Source organism: Corvus brachyrhynchos, unplaced genomic scaffold, assembly GCF_000691975.1.
Source record: "Corvus brachyrhynchos isolate BGI_N302 unplaced genomic scaffold, ASM69197v1 scaffold169, whole genome shotgun sequence".
Classification (NCBI taxonomy): Eukaryota; Metazoa; Chordata; class Aves; order Passeriformes; family Corvidae; genus Corvus; species Corvus brachyrhynchos.
In genome coordinates this window covers 1,178,744-1,191,032 of record NW_008240030.1, presented here as the reverse complement: position 1 = coordinate 1,191,032, position 12,289 = coordinate 1,178,744, and the positions used below count along the sequence as shown (strand labels likewise).

The 12,289-nt window shown below is 38.1% G+C and overlaps 1 protein-coding gene across 10 annotated transcripts in view; it reads right to left on the bottom strand.

Moving 5' to 3' along the window:
• ANO5 (anoctamin 5) overlaps positions 1-12,289 on the bottom strand; it is a 55,995-nt gene that overhangs the window by 41,314 nt on the left and 2,392 nt on the right. For 5 of the 10 annotated variants that reach the window (XM_008640901.2, XM_017743650.1, XM_017743651.1 and 2 more), the window contains exons 2-3: positions 4,647-4,691; positions 2,322-2,392 (exon numbers count right to left, since the gene is read on the bottom strand). In XM_008640901.2, coding sequence (XP_008639123.1) covers positions 2,322-2,392; positions 4,647-4,691 — 116 coding nt within the window. Of the gene's footprint in view, positions 1-2,321; positions 2,393-4,646; positions 4,692-8,165; positions 8,225-12,289 lie in introns of all 10 variants that reach the window. The other 5 variants (XM_017743649.1, XM_017743653.1, XM_017743654.1 and 2 more) reach the window with 2 other exon arrangements.

The window sequence follows — 12,289 nt, the reverse complement described above, 5'->3', positions numbered from 1 at the left end:
TCCCAATGTTTTTTTCATTAATTCCATTTCTGTTTTAAAATTACTTAATTTAAATTGGTTTAGGAATTCCAAATGTTCATATTTTTTAACTGCAAAAACATTGTTAAGTGACAAGAAAATTACCAACCTATCACAGAGGTAGAATCATTAAATAGAGAAATGTGCTACCTGTCAAAACAACAAAAAAGCACATTGACCTGAGCTCAGAAGGGCCTTGGTGAAAGGAGGAGAAACCATGCTGGGATAGAAGACCCTGCTGAATTCCTACAGGAATGCATCAAAGATGTTAAAGGCAACCTAGGAAAGAACTGAAGGAAAATAAATTCTTCCAGTTTATATGGAAGACAACTGAAGCTGTGACAACACATGAAGACAAAAGATTAGCATTATATGAAAAAAAATCCCATAAATATTAGGGGCTATCTTACTATTGCAATTAATTAATAGAAAAACTTTAAAATATAGACTTAACCTGAATTCTAGGACATTAATAATCAAGAACTAAGCCTGTCATGGCTGTTAAGAGTGTGAAACTGGGCAAGAAGATGATGAGTAACTCTGTAACTTTCTGTCTGGCTAATGCACAGAAAGCACAAATCAGATAAATGACAATGTGTTAGGGTTCATTGGGTAGGATAGGGCAAAGCACAGAAAAGTACTAACTGAAATGTAAGCAAACATCAGATAACCAGCTGATCTGCAGAAACAAACTAAGGCCAAACAAGCTGTCTCAGAGGGAGCAATGAAAACAACAAAACAAAACCCCCAAGTTATCAACTACTTACTGATACTGCTAATATGACAATACTTTGTGATATTTAATAATGAAGTATGAAGAAAAATAATTATGTAAGGAAACATGCAAGTAGAAAACAAGAGAAAACGCTGCATGAAGTTACCAAGGAGAAATTTTTGAGAGGATAACCAGACATATTTTTCCCAGACATGAATGTGCTGAAGATCAAAGCCTCCTACTTTCCCACCCCATCATGAATCTTTCATCCTTCAAGCAAGGTTCAAATCCCATGTCTCTACATATATGACACATGTTGCAGTCTTTCTCCCATGTTTCCTGCCTTTTCATACATCTTAAGTCATGAAGTGACTTCTTCCAAGCTTTGGTGAAATAGGTAATCTCCATCCACTCAGAGACACTAGTAAAGTAGCTCAGAATCAGCTTATTATGGTATGATACCCTTTGTTCAGTGAAGCATTTGATATGGCTGTTCACTGAAAATTTTCCTGGAAAAAAAGATGATTACAACTCCTACAACAGATTCAGAAGGGAACAGGGTGAACATATGAATAAGTTTTAAAATGGAACAGGTAAATTTATGAAAACATTGGGATGATATGGCTGCATGCTCTAAGAAGACAAAGATCTGCGTAATCTAGGAAGCCCTTCTGAGTTCTGTCTTCATGTGATCATCTCCAGCTTTGGCCCTTACAGGACACTGAGAACATGTTTTAAGAAGCTCAGCAGAACAGCTGCAGTTTTTCAACACTCTATTCAACAGACATCATTTCTGATCAGTGCCCAAGGCCAGTATAAGACTATTTCGACAGAAGAGCTGTTTCTTTTCCTATCTTAAACTTCCTATCTTCCTTTAAGCTTGTAACAACAGTAAAGAAATCAGACAATAGGAATGAAAATAAAATACCAATGTAAAGATCACGTATTTTCAATATTCATTTTGAACCAGTTTCTCAACTGAATACTGGCCACACCCTGCTACCTCTTCAAGACATTGTGTACTGTACATATTAAGCAATGAGGTACTGTGAAAAAATTTACAGCTGATGATGCTTTTCATATTGCACATGGTGAGGTACTCTAGTAACTCAAATCTTCATTTGCTTTCTCATGAATCTTGCTGCACTCTCACAATGTTCCCAGAGCAGTGGAACTCCAGTGTGCTTTGATTTCCCCAGCAAGCCAGCAGTATGATATGCAGCACAAAACAAAGTGTTTGGTTGGTGCAGAAACAGTATGTTTTTCCAATTGTCAAAACACTTAAAGATCATGTGATTCTCATTTCAAGACTGATACAGGAAACACCATTAAGTTCATAGTGTTTTCTACCACTACTGTGTTGTACCACTAGCACTGGTTAGTCACTCAATGAGTGTCATGTCATATTCATGGTTTTTCTCTTTCAAAACAATAGAGGAAGAAAACTTCTACATGGATAAAAATGAGGTATAAGATAATCTAAAAAGAAATACTAGTTTTGAAAACGAATTGTCTTTTTCACAGCAACCATTCTTCTTCCTTCCTACCAAGTAGTACATTAACTAATGCAATTTGTACTGTATCTTACCTCAGAGCTGCTTGGGATTTCTGATCCTGCAGTTGAAATAGTTTCACTTAAAGGTCCGTTGCACTCTTCCCCTAAGGAACATTGAAAAGGAGATTAACATAAATACATTCCTTTTTTAAAAATATTGTTGTATCTGAAAATGATGTGGATCTTGAGCATGGAACTATGAACAAACAAAAGATGGAAAATAACATTCATAATACATAAAATCTTCAAGAATTTTTCTTTGGAGGGGAAAAATTGCTGCAAGACACAATATACTGAGTCTGTACTACCTTGGTGTAACCTTGCATTCACAGAAATGTATTTTCAACTGTGACAGAAAAAAAATCTGTTGTCATCACGTATCTTTGTTGTCTCAAATATCTGCTAGGTCTAAGAGGGTCTCACACCCAGAGCTTTGCTGCCTCGGTTATGGAAGTTCAATTACCTATGGAAGTGTTTGCTAGAAATCAAATTAGGGTGTGGTTTCTTGCTAAGGGGTCAATAATGCAAAACCTCAAGATTACAAATGCCCACATAATGGAGATATGACAACAGGATCAAGAATAGTAATATGAACTTAATTACTAAGCTTCTTCTTTAAAAAACAAACAAACAAACCCTAAAAAAACCTAGCTCCAAAACAACAATAAACTAAACAAAAAGCCCTGCCTTCATTTTAACAATAGTAGTGAACTCCAACATGACTTACCCACAAATAAAGTCATTCCACCAAAGACACTGTTACTGAATTGTTAATGCTAGAAGGAAAAACCTATTTAGTACCTTCATAATCTTAAACTGGATCGAGACACTGCCTGGGTTTGTGCCTCTGAACTTACATTGTCACCAGTTTCCTTTGGAGAACAACTCTGAGCCCATAAGCTAGGCTCCTGCTCCAATAAGTTTTTGTAAACAACCATCTCTCTGCTGATTAGGCAGATCAGACTCTTAAATCAGGCATCTAAATCACTCCACCACCAATGGAAAAGGATAAGCAGTTTTGAAAACAGCTGATCAAAATCTAGACCATGCACCTAAAAATAGTGTCTCTTGCTTTCAGAAAAGAGGATTCATCTTACTTCTTTCTCCATTAAGGAAGCATTGAGTATAGCCTAGACTGGACAGACTTACACTGGACCACTGTCAAGACAGCTACAGTTAGACTATTTCTGCCAATAAAACATGCCTACTTTTCTTTTTGTAATCTGCAAATATTTGACATCAAAATTGCATCCAGGCAGGATATAAACTGGTTCTTCAAAAATATATAATAAGCTACTTAAGCACAGCTTGAGAGCATTTTGTTTCCTACAATTTTTTTTTCTTTCTAAGTTCACTTACAGAAAATGGTCTGTAATTTATAACCATACATGTGATGAGAAACCAGGCAATATAACAAATAAGTTTCAGAATGCCAAGACACTTAACATTGTTGCATGCTATTCTGCTAAAGCAAACTACACTTGGAAAATCTGTATTAGTAGATACAATCTGAACATCAGGATAAAGAATGGGAGCATCCCCACCATGCTCTGCTACCTGTGCTGCCTAAAGCCCTGGGAGGCAGGTGGCTACTGCAGGCTTAGCCAACGGTACGAGCCCAGGGCCCAGGAGCAGAAAGCCCAAACATTTTGTCACACAACTCTCCAGTTCCAGGCCAGGAACAGTCTGACACCTTGCCCCTGCAGCAGGAACATTCAATTTTCTATGCTGCTGAGGGAACTTGAACTGATTCAGTCGCCTGTAACAGCCTCTGTGTGGGGTTTTTTCTGGATTTTATCCTCTCTGTAGTTGTGAAAGTCTAACCTCAGAACAAATATAATTCAGAGTTCCACATTTTAAATGCTTTCCCAGTACCATAGCTGATTACATATGCAACTTGTGGAAGGAAATCCTCCTGGTATCTCTGTTCCACTTAAATAAACCTGAATAACCCTAGAGCAGCACACAAGAAGGTAAAAAGAGAACGCAAAACATACATTAACTGAGAAGTACAACATACTTAGTACATTCACTCCTTGTAAAACATGTAATCAGATTCCTGAACATGAGCAGCACAAGCAACACACACCCAAATCATGTAGGAAGGTGCAAAGAGGCCCCCATCCCAGAACTGCACCAAGCACCAGCAATGGAAATGCCCAGTTAAATCTTAACCAGGAGAGCTGCCAACAGATAGCCAGCAACTGACTTGCAAATCACATTGCAAAAGGCTCATCTGTGGTACCAAAGACTCACATTAACTGAAGTCTGATTTCCAAAAGGCTCCCAGCAGAAAAAAAACAAGGGATAGAGGACACAGACAAAAGGGAGGAGGTAAAACGCTGGTTAGTACGATACCTTCTGACTGTGATGGCTTGAACTTGGTGAGAATCGCAATGTCATCTTTAAAAGGAAAAAACACTTCAGTAAGAACCAGAAGTAAAATTCACTTTAACATGAACCCATTTCATAATTCTCCTCTATCCTTTACAATACAGCCACCATATAAAACAGAAGAATAAGCCCTGGACACCAGACACTGTGACCTAGACAGAAAGCATGGTGCAGGCTCCTCTTGGAACACCAACATTCACCTTTTTGTCCAGGCACCTTATTCAGCAACACAAACAAGGATTCCACTTTTCCTTATCAGCAGCAGGGAGGACCATCGTAGTTTCTACTAGCCAAGAAAACTCTAAAATTCAAAAAAATTTTTTAATTCTTCATTAAATTACTGCTTCATTTCTAAAGATGGGAGTAAAACAATAATATTCTGATAAAATTCCATATTTAGGGTATGTCCTTGTTCTTCAACACTACATGCTTTTATGTATACAAACAGATCTAGAAATAGCTGCACGCCAAGAACAACAAACAAGGACACTTACAAAACTAAGTGGCCCTTTATTATAAAATTTGTTTGTATAAATTGCAGAAACTTTTTGAAATGTTTTTTGTTCAAAATTAACTCCAGTACAACTCCATGACTATTAAAACTCACTATTTTTTCAGAAATGTATAATTTTTGCATTTGCTCAAATCACTGGGCTTTATGGGAGTGCACATATCCTAGCTGAAAGAAATGCCTCTTTCCCAATGTAACTGAAGTCTTCAGCAGCCTTACAATTCTTCACACAGCTATTTGTAACTCCTTAAACACACATGCCTTGGCAGTGTGCACGTTACTGTAAATAAGCAAGCTTCATATGGCCTATAATTCTGCAGTGTAAGACAACATATGCTGTCCCAAATTACACCCAACCGCAGGGCAACCTACTTAGAAACTTGTGGTATGCCACCCCTAAGAATTACAGACCATTTCTACTTCAATTACAGACCCAAATGATCAGAACAACAGTAACCCACAACAGAAATCAACATTCAGTACTGAAGACTGGAGAATATAATCAAGACTGATTTCATCTCTTAAAATATAAGTAGTTTACTCACAAAAAAGGTACCTTCGTTATTGTAATCTTATGATTTCTGTAACAAGAGTAAAAACGGCTTCTTGTGTAATTAAACAATTAGAAATTCTATAATAGTTTAAATTTGTTCACAGTGCCGGAATCACTTTGTTTTTCTACATGGCAAAAGTGATGAGTTAGGAAAAGGTAAAAGTACATGTGCTGTTGCAAATAAGTAATGATGGCATTGGGAATCAAGGCCTCCCATAGACCCTATTTTCTGATAAAAGCTGCAGCAAGGTAAACAGCACCAAAAAACAAGCTGCACGTTCTCCAGGAGAAATGCAACCTGTCACAGGTCATGTCCTGGTCACAACAGTGGTGCCTCAACTAGGCAAGTAAAAGCCCAGGACACAGACCTAATGACAGGACTTCTCACTCAACGACTGGTGCACTTTGAAGAATGATTTCAACTTCCAGCACTCTACTAGATGCAGAAGAAGCACACTCCAGAGGACACTGGCATCTGGCCTTCAAAGCCATACGAAGAAGTCTGCCTTGCTAGGGAGAGAAGGTTTTTTCGCCATACAGGTGTGGCTGGACTGTGCTACTCATATTTGGAAGCCAAGGAAAAAATCCTTGGCTTTTTTGATTACTAGCATAGTCACAGCCATGGATGCTCTAGCCCCTTTAACTGCACCTAATCCCCCCACTTTCCCTGGAAGATGACAATCCTTTTACTTCAGCATCCTCAGTAAGTCCAAGTCTGCTGGAAGATGGCAAAGAAAAAAGCTTGTCTGATAACGCTGCACTTGAAGTACAGCTGAGCACACTGCATCTGGTGTGCAGATGCTGCAGCCTGGCACAGGTCAGAGCAACTCCGCCTCAGAAAACAGAGTAAGAGAAGGCTTTTAAGTTTTCCTTTCTTCCAACTTCTATAACCCTGATTCATCTGCACCAAGTACAGTTCTTGACAGATTGTTTACACCAGTAAAAATGTTTACGTATTAGGTACTTCTAAAATCAGGTGGCAGATAAAGAGACATTTCTAGGGTTCAAAATTTTTGTTTTGCTACTAAAACTAGAAAATCATCTGCATTTGCACCTAAGACCTCTGATAGAGTTATTCCAAAGTAAGTAATGCTACTTACTTAGCAGCAGTAAGACAGTATTAATACTGATTCTGCTATTTCAGTATTGTTTCCAAAATGCTGCTTTCAATTATTTCTGCAATTTTCTTAGACACAATAACAGCATCCTTTTCAGCCAACAAAACCAAGCAAAGAGCTTTCAGACCATAGACACTGTTCTGCATATATCTGACGTATTGGCATATTAGTTTATACACATGCCTATCCCTAGAGCAAAATTTTGATGGTCCAGGTAAAATGAAAACAAATAAACCACCCAAAACCGTAACAAATCCTGAAACTAATACTGCAGTTGTTATGAAGTAGCTACTTTGCACTATGAAGAAAATTCCCAATATTCATTTTTAACATGCTACAAAAGAAAATGTTACTCCTAGATGTCTTGAAGTTACCATCTTAATAAACCCCCTGCCATTATGGATCACCTGGCCTGGCTGACAGAAAAGAGAAATCAGTTACTCCTTCCAAGTAAGCATCATAATGACTATTGCAAGTGCTTCCATATCTAAGGAAAGCAGCTTCACTTATCAACTAAACTTATGCACATACTGATCATAGCCTCCTGAGCTGGATGACAGAGTTGCCACAGGGAACTGGAGACCCACCTAGCTGACTTCCGAGAAACCAAAATAAGGTTATTACTCCAGCTGGCATTGTCTGAAGAGTAATAACTGTGCTGCTGAGCCAAAGGTTCAATCTTAAATAATGCCTGAAGTGGTGATTCATGCATACACAGAGATGCCCCTAAAAATTTAAAACTATTTAACAGTGAAAATATTCTCAGTGAATCCAAGAAAGTCTATTGGAAATATTTTAAAAGAATTTTATTAGTCCCTTAGAAGAAAGAAGATTGCATTCAAGCATAGGCTGCTTCACTGACATTAATTTTCTTCATGTGTTTTATTATTAAACAAGCACTTCCAGAAAACAAGTATTTATCAACATATCGGAAGCAGAAGAAAAATAACTCCTTAATATAGGCATAAATTTGGAAACCTGTTCCTAACAGTAAGAAAATCTCATTTAGCATTTGGAAAAGACATGAAGTCCTAAGTCCTAATCTCTAGTATAGTAACTGGGTACTTTAAATCAGAATAGGATGTTTACCCTCCACTGCCTCCGTTTTAAAGAGCCACAAAACCACCTTCTCTTTTGATTAAAAGCCACCAGGATAGCAAAAAAGAGAATATATTAAATAAAAAGAGAAGTTGTGCAAATCTGTTTTTAGCAAAAAAACCCACAAGCATAGTGTTGTAACACAGAACTTGAATGGCATTTTAATGCAATTCAGGCGACAACCAACACTCTATCTTACGTACCAGCACAGACAAGACTTAAAGCATGCTGTGAGCACTCAGACCTTCCAGGCATCATCGTTCTGCAGAATGACACACATAAACTGATTAATAGGTTCCAATGCATTTTAAAAAGCTTTTTTTTTTTTTTTTTAAAGAAAGCTCAGACTAGGAATAGTTGGATTAAGTCAGGTATTTTTAAACTGCACAGCATTTACATGCATGTGAGTAAGGGGGACTAGAATGACAAATAAACCTCAGCAGAACAGGGTGGTAGAACACCAGACTGCAGGAGTTCTGACAGCTCATGAAGCAATAGGCAGTGCTTGTTCGCCTTTAAGAGTATTTATACATTCAGGGCCAGATTTTATTGGCACTATCTGACTGCAGAGGCAGGCACACAGCTCCAGCAACGGCCTTGCACATCCATGAAAGTGCGAGGTGCTCTCACCTCTCCTTCAAGATAAAATGAAGAAAGAGGAACTGCGGGATTGTTTTTCATCACAGCCCAATGGAACCACGAGCACTTCAAGAAGTGTTAGGCACAGACTTGCTTTCCTAGTGTGCCCAGAGATACACTGAACATCTCACAGCACCATTCATTAATGCATTTCTCCAACTTCCACTAAAATCACTGATGTAAACCCTTAGGCAACAGAGTCTCCAATTTCTTTCCACATTTGCAATACACAAGTGTCCAAAAATAGTGGAGGGCCCAGTGCACTGATCATTCTGTGCATACACATTACATTCCTACCCTTGGATGAGAGATCTTCTTATAGATGTTGTAACTGAAAAGGAATACACAAACTAGGAAACTAATGATGCAAATATAGCAATAAATTTTTTTAAGATCACCTCGAATTTACTATCCTCTGGTGATATTCCCCAGTTTCATGTTATCCAGATATTTAATTTCAGATGGCCAATTTAAAATTTCTGGTCCTTTATGCTCTACCTCACTCAATACTCTTCTGGTTATGCTTCCAATGAAATGCATCACTGGAAGTTTTGCCAGTGTATTCACCAGGTATTTAATTTTCTCACATTAAACAACATAAAAATATACCAGTATAGGAAGATGTTTTATAACCAAATGTAAGATTTACAAGAATTGCAAGAATTGGCATTTTTGTCCAAATTACTTAAAAAATGATGCAATAACTTTGGAATTCCTATACTGGTCCCAAAGAGAAACTGTTCCTATCAATCAAGAAAATGATCAGGGCAATGGACCATGGTTTCCATCGCTTAAAGTTTTTACTTAAGCACCAGTCAATTAACAGAATTGAAGTAGGCAAAGTGGTTTGAAGAACCAAGTGGCATGAAAACCACATCTGCTAGCCATTACTTGTTGGCATGGTATATTTCTAGCACACTATAAATGGTGCAAACATAGACTTTCTGATTTCCTACACAACAGTTAAGACAATTCCTTTGAATAACAAACTACAGGGGCCTTTCTAATTTAGGGCTAGTGCAGAAAATGAAAGGACAACCATCTGCATCATGAGTCCTGCCCATATGGTTTGCTAGGGTTCTGCTGTCTTGCCAAAGGCCTCAAATTTCATATTTACCCTTGTAAGCCAAGTAAAGAAGATGAGAATCCCCTTGGGATTTCCAGTTAGAAGACTGCACTTCATGCAAAGATATACTCACTTCCTTAAAAAAAAGCATTTGGAACTTCACCACATCTACTGGTCCTCACTGAGAGCCGCTGGGGAACAAAGGCATGAACACCACAGCTTTGACAGCTTCAGGTTTCGATGAAAACCACACATCTATACAGTATAATCCAAGTAAACAAATCCCAATAGACTCAGCTCCTCCCACAGTGTTTCATCTAACACAAAATGTTATAATTGTTACAACAAAATACACAGTGTTACACAATATGTAACCACACACACAAGGTTTAATCAATAAATAATTCCTGAAAAATAACTGCAAATCCTTCCATAACTATGTTATAATTGCAAGAACTATCCCTAGCAATACAGCTCAAGGACCTTCCTTCCCCTTTCTGCATTTATACACACATGCACATGGAAAGCTATCACCAAATACAATAAAATTACTGCAAGATAAGAAAATATAACCTGGTAATTACACTGCTCTTTGGTTCAACCCCCAGATCACAATAAAAAACTAGTGCAAAAGTTCACTGCATTATTACCTTGCCTCTTAACATCTGATCCCATTTTTACGTTACCTGTACCTTCTTGATGACATATTTAGGTTAGATGACTATTTGTCTCCGCCACATGCATATGCAACTCATTGGTTTAAAGATACTAAATATGAAGACAGTGGTATTTGCTTTCTTGGTGTTTTTGTTTGTTTGTTGTTTGGGTTTTTTTTTTCACAAATTATATGCCAACAGTTCTCAAGCACGATTTTAAAAGCACATTTCCAGCAGTGCCCTTATATCTTATCCTAGTGTTTCCTTGTATCACAGTAATTATTCAGCCTTTGTACACAAAGGTTTAAGTGTACTTCCATTTTATAATACATTTATCAGTTTATTTCTGTAGGGAACACCTCAGAACAGCACACCAGGCAGTGCCTTAGTTGCAAACTGATGGAGAGGGAATCAGCAAAAGAATGTAACTCTACCTTACACCAGAAGAGAGGCTGGTGGCTTTCTTGGTGTTTATTTGGCATTCACAATCCAGAACCTCTGACCCCCCCCACTGAGCCAAACCATTCCTCCAGGACTTGTCGTGAGGGGGAGACAGCTGCAGAGCATTTTCATCCATCTTCTCAGCAAAAAGCTGAAATTGTAAGTCACTTGTTGCGAAGAGACTAAAATGCTTTCACCTGTGATGGCAGGGCCATCACTCAATTCTGCACCTGAGGGATCTTAGAGGTCTTTTCCAACCTTAACGATTCTATGAATCCAGCTGTATTTCCCAGCTTCCCAAAATGTGGCCTGAATATCCCACATAATTGCTACTGGGTTTAAATGGCATGCATTGAACTTAATGCCTCCTTTGCTACTCACCGAACTGCAGAGAGTGAGTTTAATCTCATATGCAGGGTTCTCACCTAAAATGAAAATGTTGCCCAAGAGCAATTTTCTTTTTTAAACTGACATAATCTTTGGAGAAAAATCCATATTTAACAGCTGCAGTGGAGTTGGGTTTGATGTTTTAATTTTCACATTATAATCACCACAGCTATACACTGATATGATGCAAGCTGTTGGGATGAGTTCCCAAAAGCAGGTTTTCCTACTACAAACAGGAGTTTTCTGTTATGAAGAGGTTTAGCTTCCAATAACCAACCTGTATTTACACTGTGCCCCCACTAAAGAAATTCCACTCAGAAAACAGACATTGGTTGGTCTAAGAGAGTATTTTTTCCCCTGCCTTTTATATTATGAACTATTATCTAAATTTCTTGGACCTTTTATTTCATTACCTAGGAATAAACTTTCAAACAGCTTTCCTCTTAACAACCCCTTTGGTTTAGCCCTGTGGGAACATGATATCCCATGCAATGTTTCCACAAATAGATCAGAAATTACTACATACATTGCGACAGTAATTGGAGACAGATGTAGTCTTGAACAGAGGCCTGTATTTTATGTTACTGGTATGAATTCTGATCAAATAAGTGAAGTATCATTTTATTAAATGACAGCAGTATTTGGCCCTGAATGCTGAGGTATTGCGAGATGCCAACATACTGGCACAAGCAGTTTGCAAGTCATGCCATCAGCTTTCCCTGATGTTTTTCCACCTTTCTCAGAGGTTACACAAGCAAGATGACAACCAGCCTAAGTAAGCCTTTGAATTGAGATCGCTTAGAGCGTTTTGAGTGCAAACCAGGCTCCTGGAAGTTTTAGAAGAGGAGCCATGTGTATAAAGGCAGCATACTTCAAATCATGGCATGGAGCCAACAAGCAAGCTTCCAGAAGACTGGCAGGCTTGGGATATATCCTGCAACACAGCTACTGTAGCATTAACGTGCTGGGGAAAAAAAAGATACTGAAAGTGAACGTAGACATAAATATTCCTAGCAACATATTGCAGTCTTCTTCCTCTCATATTGACATTCCATTTTTGCAAGTTCAGTTTTCTTAAACTTTAACATTTGAGGTAAATGACACACACCTTCCAACAGAAAGCAAAATCACACACACA